This window comes from Adelges cooleyi, unplaced genomic scaffold (genome assembly GCF_023614345.1).
Source record: "Adelges cooleyi isolate 19-005CV unplaced genomic scaffold, UGA_ACOO_1.1 ACOO_flye_CR_arks_rails_tigmint_CR_PRNA_9, whole genome shotgun sequence".
NCBI classification, from domain to species: Eukaryota; Metazoa; Arthropoda; class Insecta; order Hemiptera; family Adelgidae; genus Adelges; species Adelges cooleyi.
In genome coordinates, this window is record NW_026096579.1 from 17,293,398 (window position 1) to 17,308,361 (window position 14,964).

At 30.2% G+C, this 14,964-nt stretch overlaps 3 protein-coding genes across 3 annotated transcripts; 2 read left to right on the plus strand and 1 right to left on the minus strand.

Moving 5' to 3' along the window:
* Positions 1-303: 303 nt before the first annotated feature.
* On the minus strand, positions 304-4,652 carry LOC126846467 (PBAN-type neuropeptides-like). Its single transcript, XM_050585882.1, has 3 exons — positions 4,483-4,652; positions 896-1,237; positions 304-724 (listed from the first exon to the last, which is right to left on the minus strand). The coding sequence occupies exons 1-3, from the start codon at positions 4,550-4,552 to the stop codon at positions 459-461; spliced, it is 678 nt and encodes a 225-aa protein (XP_050441839.1). The 5' UTR covers positions 4,553-4,652; the 3' UTR covers positions 304-458.
* LOC126846468 (mitochondrial import inner membrane translocase subunit Tim8) lies at positions 2,642-3,458 on the plus strand. Its single transcript, XM_050585883.1, has 2 exons — positions 2,642-2,886; positions 2,950-3,458. The coding sequence occupies exons 1-2, from the start codon at positions 2,761-2,763 to the stop codon at positions 3,118-3,120; spliced, it is 297 nt and encodes a 98-aa protein (XP_050441840.1). The 5' UTR covers positions 2,642-2,760; the 3' UTR covers positions 3,121-3,458.
* Positions 4,653-10,425: 5,773 nt separating the features above from the next.
* LOC126846913 (calumenin-like) lies at positions 10,426-12,905 on the plus strand. The gene is made up of 7 exons (XM_050586775.1): positions 10,426-10,616; positions 10,735-10,836; positions 10,924-11,051; positions 11,127-11,320; positions 11,400-11,642; positions 11,736-11,851; positions 12,504-12,905. Exons 1-7 carry the CDS (start codon positions 10,614-10,616, stop codon positions 12,690-12,692), a joined length of 975 nt encoding a protein of 324 aa, XP_050442732.1. The 5' UTR covers positions 10,426-10,613; the 3' UTR covers positions 12,693-12,905.
* Positions 12,906-14,964: the final 2,059 nt, after the last annotated feature.

Below are 14,964 nucleotides of genomic sequence, written 5' to 3' on the forward strand. Positions count from 1 at the left end.
TAGTCAACATTTTGCCGGTGTTTTTGATCTAAAACGTCCAAAAAAACAGACCACATTGAGCATATTCAACCCTCCCCAAATCGGTATTATTCATAGCTGTAAAACTTTAAAATCCTGTCGACAAAAATAAAACACTTTGATTTTTAGAACACATTATTATTGTTGTGCCTGCGACATTGTCCATTGTAACAACACCCAAATGTTCTGGTGTTACACGCTTTGTAAATGGGATTTCATCAAGTTTAATATCATTCCACATAAGTCATAACTATTGAGAAAAATACCAAATTACCATTTGCAACATTTTAGCACTTCTAAATTTTATTTAACCTACTACAAACGAGACAGTTGTGTTGACTAACTAAAACTACACAATAATATAATACTATATTATATGATAAAAGTGTTCTCGCTATAGACATGGCACACTCGTCGTTGGCGGTCTGTTTGAAGGCAGCCTACTGATTTGGCGGCGGGGACGAAGCTTCGGGTTTCGGCGGAACACTCCTGGCGTCTCGCCGCAAGAACCCGGACGCGTTCTGACGGCCTAGACGCGGCGTCTGCACGGGACGCGCTGCCGAGTCCGCGTGACGTCCCAGGCGCGGCGAAAACGGCGGCGAGTACGGTGGCGACCTGGCCGAATGTCGCGTTGCCTCTTCGCCCGCCTCCTCCGAGGAAGAACGGCCGCTCCGGATGCTTGATTCCTGTTTTTGTTGGCTGTACACTGTGAAAATAATTCGCCCACGTTAATATCATGCAACACGAGTTTGCGTTTGGTAGCGTATTATCGTTAATATGTTATTACCAAAAACAATCAATCACGTGCCCTATTACGCCCCCATCGAGTCGACAAATAGCCGCGCTAAACGCTGTTAATGATTATTGGATTACTCACGGGAATTCTCGACGAGCGGTATGAGTACCCAAGGAGCGTTCGTGATCAGATCCACTACTGTCTGGCTGGCCGATGCCACGCCCGCTTCCGGGCCGTTAGCGTTCACGTCCATCACGTTGTAAGATGACCGGCGTTTCCTGCGGCCCAACCGTGGCCCAAACCATATGCCGCCGCTGGACTGGGTGGCACCGCCACGTTTGTCCAGGCCGCGCGACTCCGAGTATCCGCCGTCGTACTGCATGAAGTTTGACGATTTCAGCAAATCGGCTAGCCCCGTTGACGACCATGGCGGGTAGTCGTAGTCGACAGCCTGTTCCCCGTACTTCTGGTTGTCTTGGAAGTCTGCGTTAAAATATGTATAAATATTTATTTGAAAGTGATTTGATCACTTTATTAATGATAATTCCTGTAGACCTGTGACCTCTCCTTCCCAACTATGCTTTGATCCCATTATATGTATCGACCCCACGGTACTGGCTTACTCGGATTAAATCACTTTCAAATAAAAACTTTTATGCTAATTTGTAAACACTGCACCTGACTTTAATACTTTCTTACTGTGCTGATTTAAACTGTGCTTGGTTTAACTTTACTGGTTTGAAAATACTAACTACTGATTCGCATCGAAGAGTTTGTTTTTTAACGTTTCACCCCCCCCCCCCCCCCAAGTACCAACTAGATAAAATTTGTGATTTATACAGTTGCTACTCGAAAGAATTGGTCCAGTATTAAAAATGTTACAGTGCATACAGGCACAAAAAAATTCCGTATCATAGTAAACCCAATAACATCCCTGCTCTGCATCGAAGCTAAAATTAAACTTTGGTTTTATTAAAACGGATAAGTAAGAAAGTCTGTTCATCAAATAAAACTACATACTACATTAATAAAATCGGCTCAAGAGATAAATTGAGGTATTTAAAAATTAAAATTAAATACAAGTATGTACTGTTGATAAATGTAAAGTGTAAATGACATTTTTTGCTATAGGTATAGCGTATTAGGCTTTATGAAGTTTTATTTGTTTTAATGTATTTAACTATTAATTTATATCAAAAGATTGAAACAATTGTGGAACTTTTTCAAATTTTTAATTTTGAAAATTATTACTTATAAAAATAAAGGACTTTAAAAATATTAATTCTGATTCAAACGGAATCTCGAAAATACTCGAAAACAAAAATTGTAGTTTATTATTGCACGATTATTAACCATTGGTATGTTTTATAATATATTATTCTATTTTATGCAATAATTCTTTATACCTATTTATAATATAAAATTACACTAACAAATATTAATGTAATGATTATGGTAAGTCACGACTCTAGTTTTATCAAATTATAAAACTAATACATAAGTAACATTGTTTCCCTTTTGAGTTTATCATAACATTCTTTCTCCGTCCATCTCTGTCTATTGTAACATAATTATTATAATTTCATTAAAATATAAATTATAGATAATCGTGTTAATTATAAAAAAACACTAATTTTTTTTTTGTATACATAAGAGTTGCTCATAAGCTGTTGCTGTTAAACATCTCAGACAAAACAAATTAGCATTACCCATTGGCCATCTAGTAGTTAGTAATAGTTAACTTGTATCATTGATTAATTTTTAAAAAAACCGCGACTCCGTCTATACGACAACCATTTTAAATATAGTTGGCAACCATGTCAGTAACAATGATAACGGCCGGCGTATTATCATAAATAATTTATCAATTCACAATATTAAACTTAAAAAATATAAATTATAAAATTATATGCACGTGCATTTTTTGTTTTCTGAAGTCTAGATATTTATTTGTTTATTTATTTAAATATTTTTAGTGTTACGTGGTAGTTGAACTGCAATAAACAATGTCTGACTTATTCGGTAACAATGATGATTTCAATTTGTCGTCTGGTGCCAGCGATAAAGCCAAAGTAGAAGAGATACAAAAAATTATTTTGGTGGAACAGCAAAAAGCCCAGCTAAATGCTCAAGTGAGTAAACTAACATCCGGATAACTATTGAAAAATTTTCTAATTGTTGTATTACATGATAAGATTCAAGAAATTAGCGAGATCTGTTGGGACAAATGCGTGGACAAGCCTTCCGCAAAGTTGGGAGGTAAAACTGAACAATGTATTTCAAATTGTGTTAAAAGATTCTTCGATACATCCATTATCATCGCAAATCGGTTCAACCAATTACTTCAAAGATCCAATACTGGTTAGCCAAATTCAAGTGCGCCTTCTATTTTTTTTTTTTTTTACTGTAGTTTTCTCGCTGTATGATAATTATTATGTATGATATTGAGATTCAATACGTAAAAAATTTCAAAACAAATTATAATTTACCAGACGTGTTAAATGCTGGTTTTATGTAATTATAAATTTCTAGTTTATAAAATGACTTATTTATTATGTACAAAAATATAGCATATTTTTAGCTCTCAGCAACTTATCTACTGTTTGAAATGTATTACTAAGTTGTAGGATAATATAATGTTGTCGTTAGTACAGACACGTTATCTGTTACAATATGCAGTAAAATAATAAATACTTTTTGGTTATGATTGTTTATAATGAATGGTTGACAATGATCAATGTTGTTACGTCAATTATTATTTCATACCTTCAAAAGCTTTATATTTTTTTTTTTTAAATTCTTCAAGTTGTTACAAAAACATTTTATTATGAATAACAATATATTTCAATATTATTTATTTTAAAAATTCTACAGAAAATTAAGGTAATGTTTATCAAGAAATGTCAATCATAATTTGTACTATGAGTCAACATAAAAAATAACATTTTTAGGAAAAACATTAATCGTTACAAAATTAGTATAACCTAATGATGCTTAGTATAAACTATTTAGTTTACTTTTTATTCTAATTCTGTCAACTTGCAGCATCTTATTATTTTTTATAGACCTGGCGTCGTTTGTGAGGGTTCGGTTTTTATTTTTTAATAATAATAAAACATTTTTACTTTGTTCATATATATTTAGCCATCTTTTAAACATGGTTCCTTTTTGACACAGCACACTATGCGTAACCACATTCATTGATAGCTTATTAGATTAATCAAATCAAAAATAATTATTTTTAGGTAATTCAGCTTTAAAAAATCTAACTGAAATAATCTACCTATAATTAAATATGAATAATATAACCGTTTTGTCATTAAAAAAAAAAATCAACCAGATTACCACAATAGTTTTTTTAAATATTTAATAAACGTCTTACGTGTACTTCTATTGTTACAATAAAATCTAGAGAAACTTCTTATATCAAAAACCTACTAGCCTTAAGTATTAATAACATGAAATAATTGTTTAAAAAAGGATAAATTATAAACATTTTAACCCATGAATTATATTTTAAAAAAATTAAGAGTAGTAGAATAATTATGTAGATATCTAATGCGATTTTAGGTTAAAAAAAAAACGGTAATATATTTAAGAATTTTTATAAATAATCGATGTAGAAGTTGAAATAATAGTGTCATACAATTTATATAAAAACAGACAAAATAATATTGTGTTATCTGTAGGTATAGCTACTGTAGAATTATTTTCGTTGTTAGACTTACCATTGAAATAATTGGCCCTTGTCAATGAAATGAAAAACACGATGACACAAAAATTACATATAATAAACATTTTTTTCAACAAATTATTTATGTTTATTTAACGTTCAGCCAACTTGTATAGAATCACCGCCGGCTCCTATTGAAAAGTGTAAATTAAACTGAAATGGTTTTTGGGTTGACAAATCCTTTTATATGCTGGAGATACCTGAACAACGATCAATTCTAATTTAGCAGATACAAATAAACTAACAAAGGGGGGAAACTGGAAAGTGACTACTATAAATTTCGATTTGCTTCGACTAATACTTCCTCCTACAAACTCGTGTCTGTCGTTTGTTTGTTTGATCCATTTTTGTTCGACATTTTTAAACGTCTTACAACACAAAACAAGTTTTAAATGATGCGAAAAACATAATTTGAAAATAAGCTAAAAGATTTTTTTTTTGCTATTAAGTGATTATAAAAATACATATATGTAAAAATGTTAATATAACGAAATAAGAATGTGTATTCCCAAACAATTGGTTGGAAAAAAAACAATGAAAAATGTATATTTTATTTAAACAAATGTTTAAAAAATTAAACTATTTTTAAAAAAAAATTATTTAACATTTTTTTTTTTACTGTGTTAGTTATTTGTTTTTTAACTCAAATGTGATGTAAATAATAAATAATCGATCAATGACGAATAACACTCCCAGTTAGTATGCCTTTCTCTTGTATTTATTATGTATTCAGTTTCAAAGGCAGCATTGGGGGGGTTTTATGGTAGCACTAGACCTATTATTTAATTAATACCAATAAATAGTAAAACAAAATCATCAAACAACATAAAAACTTATGTGTTATCTAGGCAACAAGAAAATATTTAGCTCGTTGTCAAAAATAACTGTTATATTTGTAGTATTTTTACCATTTATAAATATTTATCATAATCGGTATCTATCATTAGACAAAGTACTATATTACTTATAGGCATAATTAGGTATTTTTACTATTTTATGTGACCGCCTCTGACCTCGCCATAATTATTTACCTATATTCGTACAACCCCACTCTCCACTTACCAGCTGTTCTTTTCTTATTTATTTTACATTGTATTGCACATTTTTAAAACCTTCCTCTAAGACTTCAAAAACGCCGGTACGTAGCTGAGAAGGTATTATTTTTACAATATCACGATATCTTGTAATTTATAAACAACTGAACCGATTTTTTCTTATCACAATTCCATGATTAGAAACCATACCTGAATGGCACATATTGGACAACACATATTTTTAAAAGTTCACCTCTCCCCCTTCAAAATCGACAAAAAACATTCAACAAATGTACCTACATTTTTTACAACTTATGAATAACATAACTTTGATTTTATATGTTAATTACATAATATTATGCTTTTATCGCTACATATTTGTATTCCTAGGGACCATCTATGGATTCACATCGAAGCGTTTATTTGAAAGTGTTTTTATCACTTTCAGGTACAATAATTCCTTAGAAATTGTGACTTTCATCATCATATGCCACTGTACCGGCATTTATTAAATTAATTTTTGTAAACAAAAAACATTTATTACAATTTAGTCGCGTTTATGATATGATGGTTTAATTAACTTAACTGCTATCATTTTTTTTTCTATTAGGCGAATTTTAAATGGGTTTGCCATAAAAGAGGTAAAACCATTTGGAAAAATCACAGAAACATTTAATCGCAACGTTACATAACATAACATAATCACACAAGTTTTTTTACAGTATAAACGTCAATGGAAATTCTCAATTTGCGTTTTCAGCAGTTAAGGGAAGGTATTTTATATGTACACATATACAATATATCTAGCCAATGCGAGTTCGGTGTGGCGCTAAACATGATTAGTCATAGTTAAACTTTTATGGGGTACATATGTCACTACTGTCCTATATAGACTATATATAGCTGTTTGTACAAAATCCGAACGGCGCACATATTGAATCGCCTGCGTCATCAGACGCCACCGTGACAGATAAATTGCTTTAAAACAAAATAGAGATTAATTACTTATAGTATCTACATACGTAAGAACAGAAACAATACTGTATTTGTCTTTACGTGCGACTCCCACATGGCGACAGTGTTTGTATTACTGTCGATAAGAGAACAAAATAATACAACTGACCATTTTTATAAATGGAATTAACATTGTGTAATAAACTCTGCGGATAATGCGAATATTCGGTATTATAGCTGGTAGGGCAAGTCATGACGTGACCTACAGTATCTCCTCACAGGTTCTGTATGTATGTATGTTATAACAAATTACAAAAATAATCTATCACACTCTGTGATAAATCCAAGTTTTATTGAATTTAATGTACCCGTGCAAGACAAATGCAAATTTGAGAATCTTATATAAATATACTCACCCTCGATCTGAAACAAAACTAAGTAATAAGGTAACAAATATTAAGTAACTTTTAGAAAATTTTTTACAAAATAACAAAATGAAAATTACATTTTCAGTGTATTCTTATGAGTAATGTACCTACCTACATTAATTTTCTTCAATATTTCCTTTAAAATTGGTGACAAATTATAAAACAAGCGCAGATAGGAAAAGGTCTCAAAAATATAATGTATGGTCAAAAGCTAGAGTTATTCTCATCACTTCACTGAAAGTTCAAACATAAACTGAGGGACAGTGGTACCCAAATTCTCAGGTAGTGAAATATTATAAAATCAATGATTTTTAAAACAATAAAGAAATAAAAAATTTGTTAAAAATAATTTATTTGTATAAACCGTTTTTTTTTTTGTTAATAGATTTGTTTAAAAAGGGGATCGCATTTAATTGTTAACTTTAACTTCAATAAAAGTAACTGTCATTTTATTTTATGTCTTATTTTACATACCTAATACAAATTTCGTGAAAACTTATCTTAAAAATATATTGTTAGTAGGGGTGGGGCTTTATATAAAAATAAAACTTCTACAGGCTAGTATAACGTTTCTTGCGTAAATTCAAATTTTGGTGCCCCAGTCTTATTGTTAAAGTATTTATAAAATAAAAGTTTCAAAATTAATTTTTTTTATTATAATGTTTGGTTTAAGTTTTTAAAAATACTGACAGTAGATTACACACTCGAGGATTTGCCCATATTGTAAATTATCTCTGTTTCAAGGAATTTTTCGTATTAAATATCTGCATTTTTTTTTCAATAACTTGATTTGCGGTGTATTAATCGGCTTATTGCTAAGAGCTTTCCTCAGTGATTTATAGAGGACTGGTTTACACTAAGTTTGAAAACAAACATTTTATCTATGAAATTTAACGCATTTTCTAATGCACGAATGGAATCGTTTTCAAGAAATGACGGTATTCATACCAAATTATGACGAAAACACTGTGGTAACTAGTTAATGTAGATGGCTTCAGATTAAAATATCTGATAACCACCCAATTGCTTTAAGAACTGTGTACGTAAACGCACTTCTAGTTGATAACTCTAATAAAAAATATATTACCTGTTAGGTAAAAATTTGTAAATTTTAAGCCGAGTTAATACTATTCAGTATGTTGTACGTTCGATATATGAAGTATATAAAGTCAGAAATATAGTTTTCTGTCCCAATTCAACGTGACATGTAGCTACAAAAAAAATCTGAGTAATCAAATAATACAAATAGAGAAATCTGACAAAATGTTATTATTATAAATAAGGCAGAATAAATATATTTAAAGTATTCTGCGACCGATTCATTTTCACCGCATATTTTCGGTACAACCAGCAAGTGGAAAACGTATAAGCTTAAGCAATTTAAACAAGTATTTTACACGTGAAAGAACCGTATTAACCGTATATATTTTAATAATTATAAAGTTAACCGAAATAAAATGATTTGAAGTAATAAAATGATTTGCACTGTGGTGTTATTCAGTTTACTGCCGTTGGCGTTCGCATTCAGTGAATTGACATCATCGGTTTCTAACGAAGAAAAACAAAAACAAGCTGACAAATTAAACGCTCTTCTGAGCCACCCCGGATGGAGTCGAATCAGCCACGTGAGGGCCCAACATATTTTCAATGCAGAGAATCCGGAATCGTTTTCTGGCAATGATGTCTTTGTGCCGATTGATGACGACAACGTGTTAATCGGTGTCGATAACTTCGACGGAAAACACATCATAGCCTCCTATTTGCTGGGATGTGTATACGTTCAAGCGGTTTTGAAATTTGTGACTTTAATAAAGAACATGTTACGCTTGTGTACGAAGGAAAGAAAGAATACGACGAATAACACAAAAAACAAATGGCCTCGTCGGCCTAGAAACAATAAAGGACATCATCTTATTCGAAACAACCCCCTCGCAATGTTCCATATTGTTTTACGGCAATTCCAAAATAGTCAGATTATGTTCGAGTACATGATTGACGCGATGGGCTCTTTAGTGGAATTATCGAACCCTGTGAAGTATGCGTTTGAAAAGACACTGGCCATACGAGATCTAACGGGTACCATTAGCCAACTGATAAACATAAATATTCGTCAAATAAATGTGACACAGTACAGCAGTGTAGGCGATATCAACGAAACAAACGTCGGAAAATATTCGGCCAGTTTACATAGATTTCTTAATGACCATATCGTTGATTACTTGGGTCTATTTAAAATCTTGTACTGCACACTACCGGAGAACACCGACGAACAAATTAATACTACACACGCGGCCATACATTCACAAAAACAAATATCTAATTATCAAGTCGTTTGTCACCTGGAAAGCCTAATTCAAACGCTCACAAAAGATGTCATCGAGAAGTACTATTTGGATTTGGGATTTGGCTATGACCAACCAACGCAAAACACATCCGTCCCTGAACTATTAACGGCAAGCTTAATACATAACAACACTACCTAAGCAATGTTTGAATCCATTTTCTTTTTACATTTACCGTATAATTATGACATAATAGTTTACTTAATAAATAATTTTTATTCAGTTATAATATTATTTTGCGTTGTAAAAAAAAAAGTCTGTGTCGAATGTAAAAATGTATATGCATTTTATATTATGTGAATCACACAAAATTTATTTTGTGGACCACGCCGTCAGAGTACTTAACAAACATATGTCAGTAAGTTTATTATACTTATAGTGCAATGAATAACATATGTTTTTAGTGTTGTCAATGTACAATTTTTTTTTTTATTTAAAGAATATTTAAAATCTATGCTACAAGGCATAATAAGCACATAGTAATATTAATATATAGGTATACAATATAAATAAAACAGTGTTCTACAATTAAGCACCTTAGTATTTAATTGCATACCCAATATAGTCAATATGTAGTGTTCAACAACAGTCAAAAAACCGATCTCAAGTTCAAAGTGTATTCGTTTACTTCTAATAATATAAACGTAAGCAAAATACCTAAGTACAGAATACACGTGTAAGAAAGAAATATTGTTAGCAAAATAACTAGAGAAAATATATCAAACGAACTTGGAGAAAGGGGTTTCCGTGTTTAACCCTCTCTCTCCAATACAAAATGTAACATTACTTTATTCCAAACACTTTTTTTTTGTTACAGGGTTTTACAATGATGATATTTATACTTGCTACGAAATGTAATTCATCGTGTGATACAATTTTACAATCTATATAGCACGTGTTTATTTTGTATTAAAAATTATAATTAAGTAGATATGAATGTAACTATTTAAAGTTATAACTTAAAAGCAAAAAATTCATGGATACTTATAAATTAAAGTTACCTATTAAATGGGTGTGTGTGTATCATATACTTTTAATAAGCGGAAATATCTGTTATGTCTATTAACTACATTACACGTCGTTGAGGGCTTCTGCAGAGTGTAGTGACCGACAGCGGCCGTCAGCCACGTTCCATGTAATCTTATCTCTTCAGAGTTGATAACAAATAGAATAAATCAAATCATTCGTTATCTGAAATGCAGAGTAGCGGAGTGCAGCTTCCTATTTAAACATGTATTTTTTATACAATCCATGTACTAATTATTGTTCCGGAAGTAGTGCTTGTAATATTTTATGTCAGTTTTAAAGTACAAATTTTTTTTTTTTTTTAATTAAACGAAAACTTTTTTATAGTATATACGATCAACGATGGTAAGTTTTAAATTTGAAAATGTTCAAGTTTTCTAGTTCAAACATAAGTATATACTTAAATTGAATTACAAAACATTATAATAATTAATTTCTAATTGTATATTGTAAAAACTGTTAGCAGGCGAATGTGTTTAAACTCGTCACATTTAATGTAGTGTTGTTCACTTGTTTATATTTTGTTTGTGGAGTCCCCAATCCTAAAGATCCTGCCCTCGAAAAGGTATTCTTTATTTTAATATTATATGATGTATTATAATTATTTCTAACTAATACTCTATGCTTCTAAAAAAAATAAAATGTAATGTAGTTACAAGCACAGCAGCAACATTTCAGAGGGGAAGAGCATGATCCTAACTATGATCATGAAGCATTTCTTGGTCAAGAAGCGGAAGAATTTGATAATTTAACACAACAAGAGAGCCAAAGAAGGCTCGGGTAAAAAAAAATGATTTTGCCATTAATTAAAAATTTCTTGTTTTACCTATATATTGTTTTATTCTTCTTAAACAGTCTGATTGTGAATAAAATTGATAAAAATAATGATGGTTTTGTGACTAAAGATGAACTAAAAAACTGGATAACGTTTACCCAAAAGCGTTATATCATGAACGATGTTGAAAATCAATGGAAAATGCATAAAAACAATGCTGATGACAAAATATCGTGGCCAGAATACCGTAAAGACACATATGGATTTATGAGTGGTAAGAGATGTATGATTTATGAGTGGTAAACTTTTTTTTCTTTATGATCTATGTAATTATTTGGAAATAAATTTATTAGATGAAGAAGCTAATGATGTGCAAAAACAAGACGATTCATATTCATATGCTAAATTGATAATAAGAGATAAAAGAAGATGGGCAGCGGCCGATGTTGATGGCGATGGTTTGCTGACTAAAGATGAGTTTGTTTCATTTCTTCATCCCGAAGAAAGTGACCATACAAAAGACATTGTTGTTAATGAAACCATAGAAGATATGGATAAAGACAAAGATGGAAAAATATCTATCGATGAATATATCGGTAAAATACGTATACCATTATATTTATATCTGATTATTAATATTGCATTTATGCTTAACATACTCAAAATTTATAAAAATTGTTATTTATTAGAGGATCTATTTCCTGGCGTGGAAAAAAATGAAGAACCAAGTTTTGTGATCAGTGAAAAAGAACAGTTTAAAACGTATAGAGACAAAGATGGGGATGGATTTTTGGACATCGGAGAGGTAAATGAAAACAAATTGTCACTTGATGAAACGTTAATGTCACATATTTAAAAAAATAAGATTGTAAAGTGGGGTCCGAGGCATAGTGGGGATAGAGAGGTCACAGGTCTACAGGAATGATTAAAACTGAAAAAGTGATAAAATCACTTTTATATAATTGCTTTGATGTGAATCTGTGGATAGTTTGTATAAACCACACGTAGCAACTTAAAATCTGACTACGGTCAAAGTGTAATTTTTCCCTATTTTTTTTTGTTTTTCCTTAATAAGAAAAGTTTGACTACAGATGTTATAGCCCCATTCTAGATCTACCTTTGGTCTAATTTTCATACCTAAACCTGAAACTGAATGAAAAAGTGAAAGAAAGAAAACAATTTTGAAAAAGATATGGAGCGCTGTTATTTTAAGTTGATGTAAATTTTTCTCGATTTTGAAGGGGAAGGGATGAACTTTTTTTAATTTTTAGTCTTAAAGTACACGTTACATGTACGATTCCTGATCTTAAAAGCTGCTACACGAAGAAATCAGCTCAGTGGCTTAAAACATATCTTTTAAGATATCGCGGGTACAAAAAAAAAATAAAAACACATCATTGTAAATACAATACCTTCTCAGCTATCGCGTTGAAAATAATATAAATGGTTTTAATTAGGTGAAAGATTGGATTTTGCCTGAGAACTTCGACCATGCTGAAGCCGAGAGTAGACACTTGATTTACGAGTCAGATTCTGATGCGGATGGAAAGTTAACTAAGAACGAAATTCTGGAAAAGTATGATTTGTTTGTTGGGTCTCAAGCTACTGATTTTGGAGAAGCTATTATAAAACATGAAGAATTATAATCAAGATTATTTTAAGTTAAATAATGCTAATATTTTTAATGGAATCTGTTTTTTTTTCAACTTACTATAGTTGCTATTAGTTTTATTAAAAATAATGTTTATAAAATAAGTAATATTTATTTTTAATACTTGAGTAAAGTAATAATAAATGAAATACTAAAAATCAACTTAAATATATTTCATAAAATATATGAAGACAATTTTGTATGTATCAATATTTTTTTGCATTTTGTAGTTGGAAATTAAATTACTTTTCAATTTTTTTTTATTTTTTTTATTATTTCTTAAATACCAAAGCATAGATTTTAAAATAATACTGCTTAAATAATATTATATTTTTAATAAAACATAATATTTTTAACAATATCATTTAATTATATAACGAACGTGTATTATAATTATGAACAATATTTGTACAATATTTAAAATTTATATAATATGTCATTCTTCTTTTTTTTTATGCTTCATTATATTTATTTATATATTTATAGATGTACTAATATACTAAATTAATTTTTGCAGTATACCATACATCTTAAAAAGTTTTTTTAAAAAATAACTTATTAGCAAACAATTTGACTCGCTCATATTTATGAGCTACTAACTCGTGTGGTTTGTGAGTAAATTTGAAACCTAAATCCTAATTATTGTGAATTCATATTTATAATTTATTTTTTCTGGGTTAGACGTCTTATAATAAAGAAAACCATAATTAAAAAAATATATATACAAGATAAATATTGATTTAATACTTCTAAGAAAAGACAATTTAAATTTTCGATACCGGTTTAACATTGACATTGATTTGCCATATTGACCATTTTTCATGTTCAGTTTTTTTATCATAAGAATTCAAATGACAAATCCTTTAATGTTCAGTTTACAATTTTGTAAGACACATAAAAGAAAACCAAAGAATATAAATATACTTTATAAATATTGTTAATTATATTTTTCTAAATTTTGTATTTATACATCATTTTTACACAGCGTATTACGCGCAGTCTAAATAACTAGTTACTGCTGTCTTTATATGATTATTTATAATTAAAATTATTACATTCATACAAACAATATTGCACATCTTCAAATAAACTTATTTTGTAAATAGCCTAAAGATATACACATAGTTTATAAATAATATTTTTATGTACGTAGGTATTTATTTGTATGTATGTATTACATTTACCAGTCGTCTTTACAGCTTTAAGTAAAAACACATAACCGCTTAGACATGTATAAAGAAAAACCACTTTTATAACGTCAGCCACTTATATAATTTTTGCCGTTAATCCAATTTTGCACCCATACGTCTCAATGCTAAAATTGTGTTTGTCGCCCTTATCCATTGCTTCTTAATGACGTATCGTTTCAATTTTGTTTTGCTCAACGTTGTTAGCTGTCCGGCCGTTTTCAACCACTTGTGTTTGACCGCTTCAGCCGCACTCATTCGGGCTCTATAATATAAATATATACCGGGTGTAATGTAAAGTTCTACCGAGCTTCAAATAAGACATCAGGATGCTTTATGGGTACAATAAATGGTGTTCATTTTTTTTAATTATTTAAAATAGTACTCTTATCTCATTGAAAAATTGTCTAACGAAAAAAATAATTTCAGATTTGAAATCAGGGGAAAAAATCTTGTTGAATTGATATGTAACATGATTTTTTGGTATCTGGCCACATGTACATCCACAGGGTGGCCACCGAGTGGCTACTGAGTGGCCGGCATGTGACTATAATCAACATATAGCATGCGAAACATAATTTCATAAAAAATAATTCTAAGCACACCGCTGAATTGAGATTAAAATTTTAACCCAAAATAATGTGTCACATGCCATATGTTGGTTTTGGTCACAAGCCGGCCACTCGGTGGACGCAAATGTGGCCAGATACCAAAAAATCATGTTACATATCAATTCAACAAAATATTTTCTTCCGATTTCAAATCTGAAATTATTTTTTTAGTAAGACAATTTTTTAATGAGATACCAGTTCTATTTTAAATAACTTAAAAATTAACAAAAAATTAATACCAATTAATGCACCCTTATACACCCTGTATAAGTATTATTATGCACACAAAGAAAACTTCGAACAAGAATATACACAGTTAGTAGCAGTTTATAACCAAAAAAATGAAATTAATACTATTCAATTGGTTACAACTGATTTAATGGTTTGTGGCAATCAGCAAATACAAGCCCATACTTATTTACCGTAGAAATATTTCTATATTTAAAACAATGTAATATTGATGTTCATC

What these genes read in the sequence shown, in the direction of transcription:
- LOC126846467 (XM_050585882.1), bottom strand. Translation starts at nt 4,552, where the DNA reads ATGTTTATTATATGTAATTTTTGTGTCATCGTGTTTTTCATTTCATTG. An exon ending in AAGGGCCAATTATTTCAATG is followed by an intron (nt 1,238 to 4,482) that starts GTAAGTCTAACA and finishes ATTTTAACGCAG; the next exon opens with ACTTCCAAGACAACCAGAAG. An exon ending in ACCGCTCGTCGAGAATTCCC is followed by an intron (nt 725 to 895) that starts GTGAGTAATCCA and finishes TTATTTTCACAG; the next exon opens with TGTACAGCCAACAAAAACAG.
- LOC126846468 (XM_050585883.1), top strand. Translation starts at nt 2,761, where the DNA reads ATGTCTGACTTATTCGGTAACAATGATGATTTCAATTTGTCGTCTGGT. An exon ending in AAGCCCAGCTAAATGCTCAA is followed by an intron (nt 2,887 to 2,949) that starts GTGAGTAAACTA and finishes TTACATGATAAG; the next exon opens with ATTCAAGAAATTAGCGAGAT.
- LOC126846913 (XM_050586775.1), top strand. An exon ending in CACATATGGATTTATGAGTG is followed by an intron (nt 11,321 to 11,399) that starts GTAAGAGATGTA and finishes TAAATTTATTAG; the next exon opens with ATGAAGAAGCTAATGATGTG. An exon ending in GATTTTTGGACATCGGAGAG is followed by an intron (nt 11,852 to 12,503) that starts GTAAATGAAAAC and finishes GGTTTTAATTAG; the next exon opens with GTGAAAGATTGGATTTTGCC.